The sequence below is a fragment of the Quercus suber genome, unplaced genomic scaffold (assembly GCF_002906115.3).
Source record: "Quercus suber isolate HL8 unplaced genomic scaffold, Cork oak 2.0 scaffold_93, whole genome shotgun sequence".
NCBI classification, from domain to species: Eukaryota; Viridiplantae; Streptophyta; class Magnoliopsida; order Fagales; family Fagaceae; genus Quercus; species Quercus suber.
The window spans coordinates 14,274-32,581 of NW_027069558.1; the positions used below are offsets into that span (position 1 = coordinate 14,274).

Consider the following 18,308-nt stretch of genomic DNA (forward strand, 5'->3'; position numbering starts at 1 on the left):
TATTATTTTATTGATATAAGCCCAGCTCAATAAAATTTGAGACATAAAGCAATTTATTCTTATATTTAAATATTACTTAAATAATATTTTTTTATTAACATTAATTATTATTATTACAAAATAATAATAATTAAAAAAAAAAAAAAAAAAAAAAAAAAAAACATTTGCCATATTTCTTGTGAAGAAAGAAATATCGGTAGACAAAAGGCAAAAGGCCTCTCCTCCCTGGTGTTTTACTTTTAGCACTGTTTTTAAAAACACACACATATAGTACAGAAGAAGAAGAAGAGCAAGAAGGATCGAAAGACAAAGACAAAGAATATGAGCAGCATAGGAACAGGATACGACCTTGCGGTCACCACTTTCTCTCCAGATGGTCGTGTTTTCCAGATCGAGTACGCTGCCAAAGCCGTCGACAACAGCGGGTCACTCGCTCTCTCTCTCTCTCTCTCTCTCTCTCTCTCTCTCTCTCACTCCTAGATCGGTTTCAATTACTCATTTACTTTTCCTCAATAAATTTTGAATTTTTTTTCCAGGACTGTTATTGGAATCAAATGCAAAGATGGGATTGTTATGGTAAATATCATTACCCTCTTGGATTTTTAGCATTAGGGTTATTATTATTATTATTTTGATGATGTTATGTATTTATCATTTTGTGGTGAGGAATTTTTAGGGTGTGGAGAAGCTAATAGCATCGAAGATGATGTTGCCTGGTTCCAATAGAAGAATTCATGCTGTTCATCGCCACTCCGGAATGGTACAATCCCTTTTTTTTCTTTTTGCTCTTTTTTTGGTGTGGTGGTGATTTTTCGTTTGGATCTAATTTCTGCATTGTAATTTGTTGCTTTAACTTGGTGTTAGGTTTTGGTATGTGATTTTTGCGTGACATGTTTTATTGTTGTAATGTCAATGTGTTTTAGGTCAAAAGGGTACTTTCTTCTTCTGGTAGATAGTTGAGGTTTTGGGTTCTAAACTCACTGGGTGCTTGTGTTGTGTAACTTAAAGGGCTTGGTGCTTGTTTGGATAAGTTTGAAGCCTCAATGTATTGCATAAGCTTTTAAGAATAAGGGGGAGTGGTTTTTCGTTTTTGGGTCTTTGACGATTAGCTGGATTGTTAGAGTACCAATGAGCATTAGCTCAAATAGCTACTCCTCTACTTATAAGATTGAGGTAGAGGAGGGCAGCTTTCTGGGTTCAACAAGCACCGGGTTTGTGTGTAATTAGAAATAACAAAGAGAAGGATTAGCAGGATTTCATTAAGTTATTTAAACCCTTCTTTTGGTAGGTTTCTTTAGAATGGGTCCTTAATAAGCAAACAATGTATGCTAAAATAAGGAGGAACCTATATCATAATTGTCTTCATGTGAATATATGATTTTAAAAGCACTTGCTAAATACTGGCAATACTTTATGATGATTAGATTAAAATGTAGGACCATTCATTGAGTCTGATATTTGTCTTTGTTAAGTATGTTGCCACCTACCTTATGTTTGTTATTTCCTTCTTCGTTTGCTAATATAATTAAAATAACACCAACCTTGATCTAGTGAATGTTTTGGAAGCTGAAAGCAGAAAGTCGAAAGGATGGTCTTGTTATGTGTTCTGTAATTTATGAGAGCTCTCAATCCTTAAGACCACCTGTGGTTGCTTAATCAAAGACATTATTTGAACTGGAAATCTTTGTGATATAATCAGTTTCCAAGATGGGAATTGAAATAGTTTTTATCTTAATTGATGGAACAACTACTTCTAATTTTAGATAATTTTGTGGTGGTTAAATGGTTTAATGTATCGGAAAATTTACCCTTGTCCAGCATCTTGCGGTTGGTTATTGTTTTGATGATTTGCTGATGTTTTTCAATTACAGGCTGTGGCAGGACTAGCAGCAGATGGAAGGCAAATTGTTGCCCGAGCCAAGTCTGAAGCTAGTAATTATGAAAGGTTTGCTTTGTGCTCTAGAATGTTTAAATATGGTCACATTTCTCTTTCCATCATATTTTTCATTTCATTATTTTCTTACTAATCATTCTTTATTGGTTTGCCAAATGGATACAATGTAAATGTGTGAAATAATTAGGCTGGATCTTTGGATATTGTAAATATGATTTTTTTTTTCACCATTACTAGAAGAAAACATCACAGCCCCCACCCCTTTTCACTCTCTGTTCCTACACATGCACAGTTTTCCAAACGTTTGGAAATTATGAAACACTGGAGATTATATGTTATCTAACACTGGCAATCATGGTCATGTCAAAGTAAAATGGCCCATATGGAGCATCTGTTTGACCCGGTTATTGTATTAGGTTTAATGAAATTACCATTAAACAGTATCTATCAAATTAGTGTGTGATTGTGTGTGCATCCTAGAACCATGCATGCATCTGTGTGCTTTTACATAGTCAAATAATTATTTTTATGATGGAAAGAATGGAGTACAACTAATGTTGAAGAGAAAGGGATGGATGTGTTATTTGAGAAACAGGGAAATATAATTTATTCATGCTTTAATATGCAGAGTTTCTTTGAATGGTCAGAAACTGGTCTGTTCTTTTGAGGTTCTAACAAATGCAAATTCTTATGTCATTTGTTAACATGGTTACAAATTGCAATTCGGTGATTAAAAGCACACAAATTTATTATGATCTTGGTCCCTACAATTTGGCCTAATGCAGTTTCACCTAAATCCAAAATTCCCTTTGCTGATAATCTGCCTTTTACATTGTTACATGTTTATGAGTCTTATCTCATTTTCTTATGACTATTTTGTGCAGTACATATGGCGAACCAATTCCTATCAAGGAACTTGCTGACCGTGTTGCTAGTTACGTGCATCTGTGTACGCTTTATTGGTGGCTGAGGTTTGATGAGAAAATACCAATTCTTGTTATTCATTACTTCGTCTGCCCCATATTTTGTTGGTCCTTTGTTCCACTTTAGGATGTTCTAAAATATGGCCCTCTTTAAAAAGTCAATGAGCAAAATATTGATAACTTTCCTAACTCACCCTTTGCTTTATTCGAAAAGTCAATACCCTTTGTTTAATTGTCTTTTTTGAATTTAAATTAAGGATGGTAGTTTTGGAAACTTATTGCCTTTTTTTTTTTTTGGAAAGACAAATGATGTTTCCTTACAAAGTAAGATTTTCTAAACAGGACCAAATGGGACTGAGGGAGCATTTTTTCTCTCCTTGCTTTGTTCCTAATGGGAATATCTAATTATGTTGCAGACCTTTTGGATGTGGAGTTATTCTTGGAGGCTATGACAGAGATGGACCACAACTGTACATGGTTGAACCATCTGGTGTCTCATATGTGAGTTAATTTTTTTCACATATTACAATAAGTGTAGCAGCATTCCATCCTCTTGCTTTTGCATCATCATTATTGGTTACAGTTGGTTTATATTAGTGTTACATGGCAGTTCTTTGAATCATGTGTGTTTTGGCATTTGTTCTAGAGGTACTTTGGTGCTGCAATTGGCAAGGGCAGACAGGCAGCTAAAACGTAAGTTGATTTATATCTTCATCAAATTCTAAACACAACTAATTGATGTCATTATAATAGGAGAATTTCTTTGATAAAATATTATCTAAATGTCATTAACATGCACACTCCTAAATTTACAAATTTACCTCTCTGAGTCCTCCCTCCCCAAAACCCCATTTCTTCTCTCTGTTGCTCAATTAATGATTTGTCATACCTTGAGCTTGCCCATTGGGGACTGCACTCCAACTGAAAGATACAGCTTTAGTGGCTTATTTTATTTAAAGAAAAAGGGAAAGGAAAACATAAATAACACACCAATGGGAACCCTTCTCTCTGGGAGGTGGTTGTGCTGGCCAGGCATGAGCTGAAAAGGGTGCTTGGCCTTAACGGGTGAAGTGGGTCTTGAGGTGGCTTAATAGTAGAGGAAGAAGAAGTTGAAGGGGTGATTATAGAGATTGTTCATTTACTACTTTTCCCTGACAAACTCTCCAAATTCTTACTGCCCATATGGTGGGTCTAGCATAGGGCCATGTTTGCTGGTGGTTGAGATTCAGTTAATATTAATGTGACCTCATATGGTTCTTCGGGAGATGTGTGGCACTGTGGCTTTCAATATTTTATTACCTGCTTTGGTGGTGGTCTTTGTTGCTTTCATTTCATTAAGACTTAGATGTGGGCATGTTATTCTTTGGCCTGTGAGGCTGAAATGTTTTTATTTTTTTATTTTTTTATATTTTAAACCTGAAATTAACTTCAACTGTAACTAAAAAGATCCATTAATTAATTATTTAATGTGTCCATGCCATATTGTATCCCAGTTTTTCAAGAATTACGATGTTTGTGTTATTGTATCATATCTTGTGTTCAATATCAGTATTGGTCCTTCATGGCGAACATCTAATTTTACTAAAATTTTATATATGTGGATGCTGGCATGGGTATTATATCTTTTTTAGAAATCTAGACGAGGGCATCTGTTGTGTTATTTTGCATTGTTTAAATTTCATCTCTTATGCATAATATTTTGATGATATTTTGCAATCAAGTTGACATATTCAAGTGTTGCTGCTGTATGATGTTTCTACAGAGAGATCGAAAAGTTGAAGCTTTCAGAATTGACTTGCCGCCAAGGGGTTATTGAAGTAGCCAAAATGTGAGTGTTGTTATAAATTATTATGTGAATTGTGTTCTGCAACTTTTTAATGTCAATATGTAGCAGTAATATTTGCCAATCAATATTAGGGCTGGTTAAAGGAGGAATTTGTGGTTCTGGGATTTTTGTTTTTTGTTGAATTTGAATCCATTGCATCTCTATATTATGTTTCTAAGATCTGATTATATACTAGTGAGGGAGAGGGTCAAAATATTAGTTTTGATAAGTAATAAACTCTTTTGATAGAAAAACAAGTACAGGAAAAACCAAAGCACACAGTATGTGTACTAAGGGAAAGAAGGGACAAACAAAGCTAAGAATTTAAGAAGAATAAAAACTAAATCTATTGATCAAATTAGACAAAGAAGTGAAAGAGAGAACACCTGATGCATTTGTCCATCCAAACAAAGTCTGGAAGAAAGAAGTCTTCAAGTCTTGAATCGATCTTTTGGTTTCTTCAAGATCTGAAAATTCCTCTCCCTCCAAAACACCACATAAAACTGTGGGGGACCATGTTCCAAATCAACCCATTTCTACGTTTACTAAACTTGCCCTTCCAGCTAGCTAGAAGCTTCACTACATCCTTGGGCATAACCCAAAAAACCCTGAGAAGTGAAAATACCATATTTCACAGTTCTTTGGCTCAAAATATTAGAGCATGAAAGTAGGGTGCTAGTATTAAATCTAGAAAATCAAAGCCTTTATTGTAAATAACCATTGTTACTAGAATTATTTTCCATGGAAATATCAAAAGAGCTATAAGGTTCTTACCGTTCTAAATTCAAGTGGACATAATGAATTAAGTAAGTTTACATTTAAAAACATATTCACATATGTAATATGTGTGAGTGGAACCTACATTTGGTTCTTAGCCTTCAAATTTTATGTTGCACAATAAGAACCTCCATTCTTGGTTAAGTCATGGCCTTTATAGGTACTTTATTACTTGCATTATTATCCTAAATTCACTTTTTATTTGGGTGTACACTTTATGAGACAGCATATTTTTTTCCTGCTTATGCATTTCATGGGATGCAGAGTTTTTCTGACACTTAATGGAACACCTATATGGCATGTTATTTGAGCTAGTGTTCAAGATGTCGTGTTATGAAATAATAGATATGTTAAAAAATATCTACTTAATGAAATTGTTATTGTTTTTTGCTTTTTTTTCTTTTTTGGGTTGGGGTTGGGGAAGGTTGCTGACCATTTACTAGGAATGTGCTGGTTAAAGCTAATGGTTGCCTTTCATATTTTAATAATATGTAATGTTCAAATGTTATATTGTATGACAATTTCATGTTAATGCTAAGCAGCATTTATGGAGTACATGATGAGGCAAAGGACAAGGACTTCGAATTGGAATTGAGTTGGGTCTGTGACGAGTCAAACCGTCTGCATCAGAAGGTATCTCTAAATTTTAATTGGGCCAAAAAGGGTTACATTTATTTTAAGTAATTTTTTTGATAGAATCTACTCTAACTGTAACAACCTTGCTTGTAGTTCTGCGTGTGTTTGTCTTACTGTCTTCCTTCTTAAACCCATAAAAGACCCAGTTTTCTATTCATTCTTGTGTGTGCCATGCTTCTGCAGTTAATTCTAATAAATCATATGTAGTTAAAAGTTATGAATGTGTAAATTTGCTTTTGAAATCATCTGTTTTTTCATTGTGGTGCCTAGATATCAGTTGACTGATGACACATTTCATCTATGAATTATATAAAAGGAATCACCTTGATGCAGAAGAATTTAAGCCCCAAGGAAAGAAGGCTCATTATATATATATATATATTTTTTTTTTTTTTAATTTATTTTTAATTTAGACCTATAGTCCTCTTCAACACTAAATATTCCCGTCCCACCTTAACAACACCAACACTGTTCTCAACAACCTCTTCACCAACAACTTGGGAATTATCTTCAGAACCTGAGACATCTTGAACGGTATCATAATTCAACAAATGCCAATCATGCAAATTAAAATAACAGCAAATCAGCACAATGCACCCATTAATTTCAACACAATCAACTTCTCACATTCCCAAGCTAATTGCTAATTCCCCGTCACTGCCCTTGATTTCATGTCCTGACCTAATTTGGCAACTGGGCACTTGTTGAATGGATAGATAGTGTGGGTGGCTGCAGCCTGCATGTTTGGTGTTAGGTGTGGCTGGTGAGCAAGACAGAGAACTAGTGTTTTTAAGTAAAAATGAGAATGAAAATCCAGAATGAAACTGAAGGGATTAAAAAATATTCTAATTTAGAATTATTTGTAGAGGTATGGGAGAATACATTTTCAGAATTAGACTTGGTTAATTTGAATTAGACTCTTTTATTTGAACTATTATATTTATAAGAAAAAATTTGAATTAGACACTCTTTTTGTGACTATGGTATTCCTCACAATGCTGTTGCTTTTGGTAAATTGAGTGCAGTACTTGCCAGAAAATAAATAAATAAATTACATGACTGCTATATTTAGATAACGGTGCTGGATGTGCCATATCTTGGAATAATATTTAGGCTGTGTTTGTTTGCCGTAAAATATTTTCCGGAAAATAGATATTTTCCGGAAATGGTATTTTCGGGAAAGGAAAATATTTTCTGAGTGTTTGGCTGCATTATGAAAAATTTTCTAGAAAATATTTTCATGTGTTTGGTTGTATACTGAAAATGCTATTTTCCTACACTTTCTCACATTTTCTTTACTATTTTCTCAGTACCCAAACAAATTTTATAATAGAAATTTCAACGTATAAACTTCAAAAAACAAAAATCACAACAACTCCATTCGATCAAATCCACATTCGGTCAAACTGATGAGAGAGCGAGGACGAGAGAGTGATCAGAAATGGATGGAAAGGGAGAGATCGGTCATGGGCGATGAGATCGGTCATGGGAAATGACAAGATCGAGCGGAGGCGAGATGGAGCGGCCAGATCAAGCGGCGCGGTGTGATCGGCGCGGTGCTGCGATCGACGGACTGGAGCTCGGGGTTCGCAGGCGACGTCGAAGAGCGTGATGCGATCTCGGTGGGGTGCGATCGTGGGTCGTGGGGTGCGATCGTGGGGTGCGATCGACGGTCGAAGGTCTGGGTTTGGGTCGAAGATCGGTGGGTCGTGGGTCGACGTCGAGTGGCNTTAATAATAAGATTGTTCAATTTTATTTGCACAAGTTGGTGTAGGAGAATTTTATGCCGTATGAGAAGTGCTTTTTTCATCAAACAATAAAAACAATAATAATAAATTTTCCATTAACTGTTATTTGAGCAAGTTTTACGTATATCAAACTGCTACACACATAATATCTCTGATATAGTGATATTGTGTTAGCAACCTTTTTTTTTTTTTTTTTTTTTTTTTTTTTTTTTTTTAATTATTAGGGAAGAATATAGATTTTAACTTATTGAGAAATATATATATAAAAAAAAATTGCTACATTAAGTTGGGTTAGGGGATCAAACTTTGACCTTCCCGTTGACATCGTGTTATCAACCTGAGATGGTCTAATTGAGTTAATCACAACATGATCCATAGTCGATAAAAATCTGCACAAGTTTTACATAGAAATGCTTGCCATCAAGTGTACAATGGCAAATCAATTGAGGCCCCATGGATGCGTAAGCTCAAACAACTGGCTCACCATCATCATGTTGCCCATATTCCCTGTAAGCAAATGTGATAGCACAGACCTATAGTCCTCTTCAACACTAAATATTCCCGTCCCACCTTAACAACACCAACACTGTTCTCAACAACCTCTTCACCAACAACTTGGGAATTATCTTCAGAACCTGAGACATCTTGAACGGTATCATAATTCAACAAATGCCAATCATGCAAATTAAAATAACAGCAAATCAGCACAATGCACCCATTAATTTCAACACAATCAACTTCTCACATTCCCAAGCTAATTGCTAATTCCCCGTCACTGCCCTTGATTTCATGTCCTGACCTAATTTGGCAACTGGGCACTTGTTGAATGGATAGATAGTGTGGGTGGCTGCAGCCTGCATGTTTGGTGTTAGGTGTGGCTGGTGAGCAGAGTGGGTCGTGGGTCGACGTCGAGTGGCGGTGGGTCGTGGGTCGACGGCGAGTGGCGGTGGATCGTGGGTCTTCGTGGGTCGCCGGAGTTAGGCTCTGGGTTCGTGGCTCTCTCTGCTTCCTCGCTCTCTCTCTGTCTCTGTCTCTCTCTCTCTCATTTTCCGGAAGTAAATTGAAGGTAAAATGAGAACGGAAAACGTTTTCACCCGTTTTTGGCATTATTTTCGGTCAACCGGAAATTATTTTCAGTTTGACCAAATTTTCAGTGACAACCAAACACACCATTTTCCGTAAAATCATTTCCTGAAAACGTTTTCACCCGAAACAAACGGACCCTTAACGTGTTAAGACTTTCATGTGTAATAAAAAATGTGCTTTTAAAAAAATGTAGGATTTGCTACCTTCCTGTTAGTAAATTAAGGCAGTCCTCCACATACCCTTCCAATGTGGATCACCTTCTAAGTTCTAATTAATTCCTGGCCCTTTCTTGCCCCTTGTCTATTTATGTTATATTGATTTACCTTGGAGCTTTTTACTGGTCTAGCAAATCATTAGTCTCTCTGTTTGGTTTTTGTTGGACTTTACTCCATTACTAATCTCCCCAGTAATCAGGGTCCTCTCTGCCCATTACTAATCTAACCAGTTATCAGAGACCTCTTTTGGTATCAGTTATCCTAGGACATCAATTTGGAGACCAACATTAATTATTTCCTTTTGAAACTGTTTTCAGGTACCAGATGAGCTTCTACAGGAAGCTAAGGCAGCGGCCAAAGCAGCCTTGGAAGAAATGGATGCAGATTAGTAGAGCATTGCCATTGTTAACTTATTTTTAAATGGTTGCATCTGAAATTGTCGTTATATCATTCCAGAACATCCTCAAAATGTGTTATGGTATAGACTGGTGCTTTTTATCTTTTAGACATTGATCTTTATTATGTTACAGTATTTGAGATAAATGTTTATTCCTATCAATTGACAGTAGGAAACCATCTTTTTCTGTTTTTGATAGAACTGTACGTGCTAGTCTAATTTTGTCTCTAATCTTCTTTTGTTCTAATTGTGTCGCTAATCTTCTTTTGTTGCCCTGTTAAGTATCAAATGGTTTTTTTTTTTCCCTCCTCATCCTTTTTATTTATTTATTTTATAGTTTTGAAAGTTTATTTCCAGAACTATAGTTTATTTATTTGAAAGCGATTTGAAAAGAAAATAATAATAATATTTTGGAAATATTATTCTTATGTTATTTTATAATGTCATGCGTTATCCAGATTTAAAATATTCAATTTGCTTCATGAGCACAAACACTTTCCCAAAACTAATTTGTGGTCAGTTTAATTGCCACAATTCAGTTCCATAGTGGCAATAATATATGCACGATTGGTGTCTGGTAGTAAATAGTAGATGGATGATAGCAAGAGATGGAGAAGGAATCAGAAGAAGGCTCAGAAATTCAGGAAAACTTTCAATATTTGGTAGTGTGAATATTGTACTTAGGGGGCCAATTGATTATTTTTGAAAAGTCTAGGTAGTGACTTACATCAGCCCAAAGCTCAGGATTTACCCAATAAGCAACTTGTCCTTTCCATCACTATTTTGTCACTTCAACAATTTTTTTTTTTTAATTATAAATTTTGTATCCAAGCCCTCACTAAATTGATATTAATATCCTTGCCGCAGTGTTATAGTTAAGGGAGATTTCCATTTTGGGAAAAAAATAAGAAAAGAAAAAGGGGTGATATTGCAAAGCTGGCATAAGCCAAAGAGAAACAATAGATAAAAGTTTGAATTTTTATTAATCTGAAAATTGAATTGCTTTGGAGGTTACAATGCATTTAAATAGTAAAAAGAAAATCTAAGGCGGCTTTGAAACTACTATTTCTAATCTAAGAGACGTCTAAAAACAAATGTGATTTTATTTTAACTTTTAAACTTAAAAGTTATAAAGGAAAATATATATATTATTAAAAATGGAAAAATCATTGTTTTTGGGGCCTTAATGAAGGAATCGATAAGATTAGGGTGGACCTCGTGATATAGTCACAAGTCTTGATCAGAAGACTATTTCCCTTCCGTGGTCCAATTTTCATACAATTTTGACATCGTTGCCTTGATGAGTGTTACTAGCACCCCTTAATCTTGTGCCGTGCTTTTCAATACTCTTATTGCTTCCAGAAGGCCTGTACTATCTGTTTTACATTACTTTGCACTATATTTCATCTTCACTTTGTCTAAAATAAAAATACTTATATTACAAGTGATATTTGAAATTATTGGCTAAAACTGAAAATACATTTTTATTGCATTGCTATATATATATATATATATATATTTGCATGTCTTTCTGGAAGTAGATCATCTTTGCTTAGCCAACTGCTTGCCAGAAACAGGAATGCACTTGAAGAGCCAACCAATCGGCCAAGACAAAGCTGCAATTCCAATGCAGGCACACCATTGCCCCCAATCCAACCTCTCAGTACTAGCAAACTTCTTTAGAAACTCCACCATCACTAGTTGAATAACTATGGTACACCCAATGATCATTAAAAACAACTTGTTCTTGAATAGCCCCTTGAATATGTTCTTCTTTTCTAGTTCCCTAGCATTAAATTCATTGAATACTTGACAGAAGACAAAAGTATTGAAAATCAGTGTTTTCTTCACTTTCTCATCCACACCAAAGATGTATCTTCCCTTAAATTGTATAACCAACAAGACTATTACCTGATACAAAGCCTGAGAAAGGAGGTTCCTCCACATGACTCTGGTTATAAATGGATCAGATTGACCCACAGGTGGCTTTGCTATGATGTCATTGGTGGGTTTTTCAGTGGCCAAGGCTAAAGCTCCCATTGTATCCATTATTAGGTTCACCCATAGTAACTGGACTGTAGTTAGTGGGACTTTACCAGAAGAAACAGCTGCAACAAAGTTGATGACAAGGGCAGCAACATTGATAGTGAGCTGAAACTGAATGAACTTTTGAATGTTGTTATATACACACCTTCCCCACCTCAAAACTGTCACCACACTAGTGAAATTATCATCCAAAATGACAATATCTGAGCTCTCCTTTGCCACTTCAGTGCCTTGGATCCCCATGGACAGCCCAATATTTGCTTCTCTCAGAGCAGGTGCATCATTTGTGCCATCACCTGTGACTGCTACAATGTGGCCTTTCTTCTTCAAGGTTTGTACCATCAAAAGCTTGTCAAATGGGGATGATCTTGCCATTACATTGATTTTATCAATCTTTTCAATTCTCTCTTCAAGTGAGTAATTTCTGAAAATTTCCCCTTCTACTACAGCTTCATTGTGCAATTCCTTGTCAGGACTGAGAATCCCACACTCGAAAGCTATAGCTCTTGCTGTGTGCACATTGTCACCTGTGATCATTTTGATGTTTACTCCAGCAGCTTTGCAAGATTCTACAGCTGTTCGAACTCCTGGCCGACATGGGTCTTTCAAACCAACTATGCCTAACAATGTTAATCCAGTTTCTTTGAGCTCCTCAAGAATCTGTCCACTTTCTTCTGTAACTTCTTTGTAGGCAAATGCAATGCATCGCAGGCTTTTTTCAGCCATATTCTTTATAATAGTCCCAAACTGCAGTCTTTCTTCCTCATCCATGGCTTTCAACATCCCTTGCTTGTCATAATAATTTGAACACATGGCGAGTATCATCTCAGCTGCTCCCTTCCAATGGGAGCAAACAACCTTATCTCTCTTCCTCCTCTTCACCAAAACCCCACTTCTCTTTTTCACTGAATTGAAGGCCTCGAAATGAATTATCTCAGAAGTCTGTTTGATTTCATCAATATCCATACCTAAATAAAAGGTAGCCCAAGAAAGTATTGCTTTCTCAGTAGGGCTCCCAGAAATCTCTACAAATGTTGCAGAATCTGATTTGAAAATAGCACCTGTCGTGTTTAAACCGACTGCTTGTTGAAATATATCAAGAACATTTAGTGCTATTTCTGAGGAAGTACCTTCATTCATTGTTTCTTTACCAAGCCAGAATTGTGTTACCTTCATCTCATTTAAAGTAAGGGTACCTGTTTTGTCTGTGCAAATTGTTGTGGCCGAGCCCATTGTCTCACAAGCAGAAAGTTTCCGAACCAAGGCATGGTCTGCCATCATACAACTCATAGAATAAGCCAAAGTCAGAGTAACAGCCAGAGGCAGACCTTCTGGAATTGCCACCACGAAAATTGTGACTGCTGCAGCAACAATACCCACAATTGAATTCATCATGTCACCAAACTTTATCCTGCTTCCCTTAAATTCCTTGTTTCCCAAGTCATCTTTGGTGTTCCCTGTGAAGTAACGAATAAGGAGAACAACAAGAACAACTACAGCCACTGCCAATCCAGCTTTTCCAATAAAGGAAGTCAGCTTGCTGAGCCGTGCTTGCAATGGGGTCTGCTCATCCATGTCACATATAATTAAACTCATCATCTCACCCCACATGGTGTTCATACCTACAGAAGTGACAAGCATGAAACCAAATCCGTCCATCACCTTTGTGCCTGATAACAAAAATGGATTCCTTTCATCAATTTCTACATGGTCACTTTCTCCAGTCATGCTAGATTCATCCACTTTCAAGGAGTGCCCTTCTAAGAACAAACCATCTGCTGGTACTTGATCACCAGTCCTCAAATGTACAATATCACCAACCAAAACTTCAAATATTGATATTAGTTGGCGCCGCCCATCCCTCACCACTTCCACCTTGATGTCGCTACCCTTTGCGGAGAGCTTTTCGAACTGCCTGGATTGCTTGAAGTTGGTAACAGCAGAAACAGCCACAACCAGAATGACAGCAACAAGAATACTTCCACCATCATACCACCCATCTTTGCAACCATGTTGTTTGATACCAAAGGCCAGAGATAGTATAGCACATGCCAAAAGTACAATAATAGTAGTGTCCTTGCTTGCTTCAAAGACATAACTGATAAAGCCTTTAGCAGGTGGCTTTTGGTACTTATTGGTACCAAAAACCTTCTTTCTATGAGTAAGATCAGCCTCACTACCACTTATTCCGTTCTTTATGTCAGTTCCAAGAACCACAGCCAGTGCTTTTACTCCTCCAAACCGAATGAAGGCCTCAAAGTTCCTGTTACTCACCATGTCATTGAGCTTTTTGGTATCAATTTCGTGAAAGCAAACAGATTTGTCATGTGAGGAACCATTATCAACGGGCTGCACGTCAATGGTAATTTGAGAGGGTGTGGGCAAGGGAGGGCCATTCTTCGCAAGAATTTTCTTGGACAAGGAAATTAGAACCCTTGTGAAGTATATGACAGTGAAAGCCATCCGCCACCTCTTTGAGACTGAGAAATCTTCTTTTTTACACATGGCTACTTCTCCAAGATTTCAGGACCTTAGGGGAATGACAATGATGGTAAACAAGTAGGGAAAGAGGAGTGGGTTAAGCTGAAGGTGTTTGTTTCAGGAGAATTTCTGTGAGGGGGTGTATCAAAATCAAATTTGGTTGTAGCATTACCTAGGAATGCATGAGCTGTTCTGCATTTCTCTATGCTACATTTACCTTGTTAGTATAGTAACAAAATTGCAAAAGAATCCAAACATATCCCTCTGGCCCAAGTATGATTTCTCAGAAGGTTCCTGACTCAACATTTTGGAAAGGACGTGATTTGGTCATTTTGATTTCCCATTTTGTATTATTTGGCATTATCAGGAAAATACTAGGAATGAGATAATTCTCACGACAGTTTTAACATGTATGTAAAGTTGACGAGACACGCACACATAAAAATATATACACAAACATCCAATATACTTATGGAAAATGCTTAGTTTACATTGCATTAGCACTGTAAATCTTAAATTGCTAGTACTGTGTAACAACCACTATTATATATAGAAACTGAAGTGTCTGTTTCCGGAGAACTTCTGTGAAGGGGTGTATCAAAATCAAATTTGGTTGTAGCATTACCTAGGAATGCATTAGCTGTTCTGCATTTCTCTATGCTGCATTTACCTTGTTAGTATAGTAACAAAATTGCAAAAGAATCCAAACATATCCCTCTGGCCCAAGTATGATTTCTCAGAAGGTTCCTGACTCAACATTTTGGAAAGGACGTGATTTTGTCATTTTGATTTCTCATTTTATATAATTTGGCTTTATCAGGAAAACACTAGGAATGAGACAATTCTCACAACAGTTTAACATGTATGTAAAGTTGACAAGACACGCACGCAGACAAATATATACACAAACACCCAATATAGTTATGGAAAATTCTTAGTTTTACAATATTTTCATAATAAATTTTAAGTAACAGATTGTTATTAGTTAATATTAGTTAACAAAAAAATAATTTCAGTGGTGGGTTCAAATTAGAGTTAATAACAACTTTCCACATAAATTTTGTTGTGAAAATATTGCAAAAAATGTTGTAAACGTAACACTTCTCATAATAAAGTTTACACTGTAAGTTGTTATTGGTTCTCATTTGGACCTACTAATGACATTATTATTTTTTTATGTACCATTAACAACTTGTCATATAGATTTTATTGTGAAATTTTTGTAAAAATGTTGTGTCCATAACTTGCATTAAGAGAGATAATTAAAACAAAGAATTCTCTTTTATATATTTATATATATATATATATATATCTTGTCTTTTTTGGTAATTTATCCTTCAAACTGCCACTTTTAAGTATTAACCATATGCTCAGCTTTTTTATTATGCACTTTTTAGCAGTTTTTACCAAACACTCAACTTTTTGAAAAAACACTTTTTTATTATGCACTTTTTTAAAACTCCACTTTTTTATTATGCACTTTTTCAAAAAGTTGAACCAAACTCACCCTAAATCTGAAATTGCTAGTACTGTGTAACAACCACTATTACATATAGAAACTGAAGGTGTTTGTTTCAGGAGAACTTCTGTGAAGGGGTGTATCACAATCAAATTTGGTTGTAGCATTACCTAGGAATGCATGAGTTGTTTTGCATTTCTCTACGCTGCATTTACCTTGTGAGCATCTCCGGTAGATTAGCCAAATTTTTGTACTGTTTGGATAATAAAAAGTGATATTTAGTTTTTAACTACCCACTTTTTCAAATACATTTTCCAACAGATTCTCTATCTTATTTAAATATTATTTCTTTATTCATTCTTCATTCATTATTTTTTTTTTAACAATTACACATCTTTCAACATTTTTTTATTCAATACCTGCTTATTATAATAAAAAAAAACATTTGAAGGATGTACAGTAGCCCATCAGATTTGATGATCTACTGTTCATGAGCCAAAAAAAATTCAGGGTTTAAAGAATTTATTGGAGACCATTTTTTGGGTCTTATTCTCTATTATAGAGAATATTTTGCTTTTAGCTACACTATTAGAGATGCTCTTAGTATAGTAACAAAATTGCAGAAGAATCCAAACATATTCCTCTGGCCCAAGTATGATTTCTAGAAGGTTCCTGACTCAACATTTTGTAAAGGACGTGATTTTGTCATTTTGATTTCCCATTTTGTATAATTTGGCATTATCAGGAAAATACTAGGAATGAGATAATTCACACGACAGTTTAACATATATGTAAAGTTGACAAGACACGCACGCAGACAAATATATTCACAGACACCCGATATGCTTATGAAAAATTCTTAGTTTACATTGTATTAGCACTATAAATCTTAGATTGCTAGTACTGCGTAACAACCATTATTATATATAGAAAAATAATTAATGAACACATCCATTAATAATAGACTAAATTTTATGCTAATTGTCAATCTAGTGCAACTCTTTTCTTTTTTTCAGTGGTAATTATTCTCTCACATTTGTTGATGTAATACACTTAACTTCCATATATAATTTCATGAGCAATTTGCACATTTTTTTTTTTATTGATGTTTACATTTAGGATGTGAAATGGGTAATGTATACGGCCAATGTATAATAAAAAGTGGGTGAAAAATACCTTTTATTTTACATATATATATATAACCTATTCCGAGCAAAATATATATACCTTTTTTTTTCGTTGGGCAACAAGCAAAATATATAACATAAGCACTAAACATGCATAGATAAACATATCAACTAGTAAATTAGATTTCATTGTTTATACACAAATTTTGATGAACATTAACAAATTACTGCACAAAAAAAAACAAGATTTGTCATTTTATATCTCATGCACCCAAATATTTTCTCTTGCCTGACTTCGTTGTCATTTTAAACAGCAATGATTATGGTAAAGATACCCAAATCCATCGATTTCATCTAATTTCGATTCAAATATAAGACATGTATTATTTAAAAAAATATATTAAATAATTTTAAAAGACATGTCAATCAAACAGAATTAAAATTAATGTCACTTGTCCCATTATTAATGTGAGTGAGTTTCAAACACTTTGTAAATCCCACATTAGTTAGGAGTGTAATCCTATTTGTGTTTATAAACTAACATGAACTTCCAGTAACATCTTTAGATATGGAACAAGAGCCAAATCTATATCACACACGCACTTCCAATCTCGTGTGTGTGAATTTTGAGCAGTTTTACTTAGCCCATTTACTTTTCTCTCATTTCCAGAATTTTTGGGCTTTTTTTTTTTTTTTGGAATAATAATTGTTTTTTATTGTATAGAATGAAACGGTAAGGGTAAAAATTGTATATTACAGAAAAAAAGAAAAAAAAAAAAGAAGAATAAAATTCTACAATATATCATATTTCTTCCCTATTTCAAACTCAAAGTTTATTGGAATGGTCTACTCTTCCTATAAAAATCAATTTCTTTTACCTCTTTAAAAAATTTAAGTATCTTCCAACAAAATAATCCACTAAGAGAGAAAAGAAATTTGAAGCAATTGTGGATGTCTTGAGAGTGTACTCAGCTGAACGCAATAGAATTTTTATTATGATAAAAGCCTTGTAAGGTGAAAATATGAAAATTTTGAAACTTTTATAGAGGAAACATAAAAAACATAACCGCAAATGATATCAATCTAACAGGACAATCAAAATTTAAAAATCTAAGTGAACCAATTCTACAATTGTGAATTTTATCATTTATAAAACATAGACAACCAGCAAGTTAAAATTTTCAATAACCAATATATATAGAAAGATTTGATAATATTATTAAATCCGCTTCGCACTCACTAACATTGAAATTACTTTACCAATGTCAATTTAAATAAAAATCAAGGCAGATGTAAAGAATTCCGAAATTGTCACCTCCAAATTATTAGATTTATCTACTCAAAAACAAATGAATACAAGTTTTTTTTTGATAAACTCATGAATATAAGTTAGATGAGAATAAGAAATGATAGTTCCTTCTGGATTTAGTACTTCTGCAACACAACCCCACAAACCCCCCCCCCCCCCCCCCCCCCACCAAAAAAAAAAAAAAGGGAAAAAGAAGAGACTAAGGGATTGTAATAATAATTGTTGCAATTAACGCTAGGAAAAAGAATTCCTAAAATGGGAGATGAAGGGTTGAGAAATACATGTGTGAGAGACCGTCTCTCCAAAAAAATTCATGGAATCTTTGACTTATTTTTATTTATACAAAAAAAAAAAGGGGACAAATTAAGCATCTAGATTTCATTGA

At 34.8% G+C, this 18,308-nt stretch overlaps 2 protein-coding genes across 2 annotated transcripts; one reads left to right on the plus strand and one right to left on the minus strand.

Moving 5' to 3' along the window:
• The first annotated feature begins 208 nt into the window (after nt 1-208).
• Nucleotides 209-9,694, plus strand: LOC112039159 (proteasome subunit alpha type-3). Its single transcript, XM_024072007.2, has 10 exons — nt 209-425; nt 537-576; nt 677-760; nt 1,872-1,945; nt 2,779-2,865; nt 3,234-3,318; nt 3,464-3,510; nt 4,580-4,645; nt 5,962-6,052; nt 9,422-9,694. Exons 1-10 carry the CDS (start codon nt 322-324, stop codon nt 9,491-9,493), a joined length of 750 nt encoding a protein of 249 aa, XP_023927775.1. The 5' UTR covers nt 209-321; the 3' UTR covers nt 9,494-9,694.
• A 1,274-nt stretch (nt 9,695-10,968) lies between these two features.
• Nucleotides 10,969-14,136, minus strand: LOC112039149 (putative calcium-transporting ATPase 13, plasma membrane-type). Its single transcript, XM_024071999.2, has one exon. It carries the CDS (start codon nt 14,050-14,052, stop codon nt 11,044-11,046), a length of 3,009 nt encoding a protein of 1,002 aa, XP_023927767.1. The 5' UTR covers nt 14,053-14,136; the 3' UTR covers nt 10,969-11,043.
• Nucleotides 14,137-18,308: the final 4,172 nt, after the last annotated feature.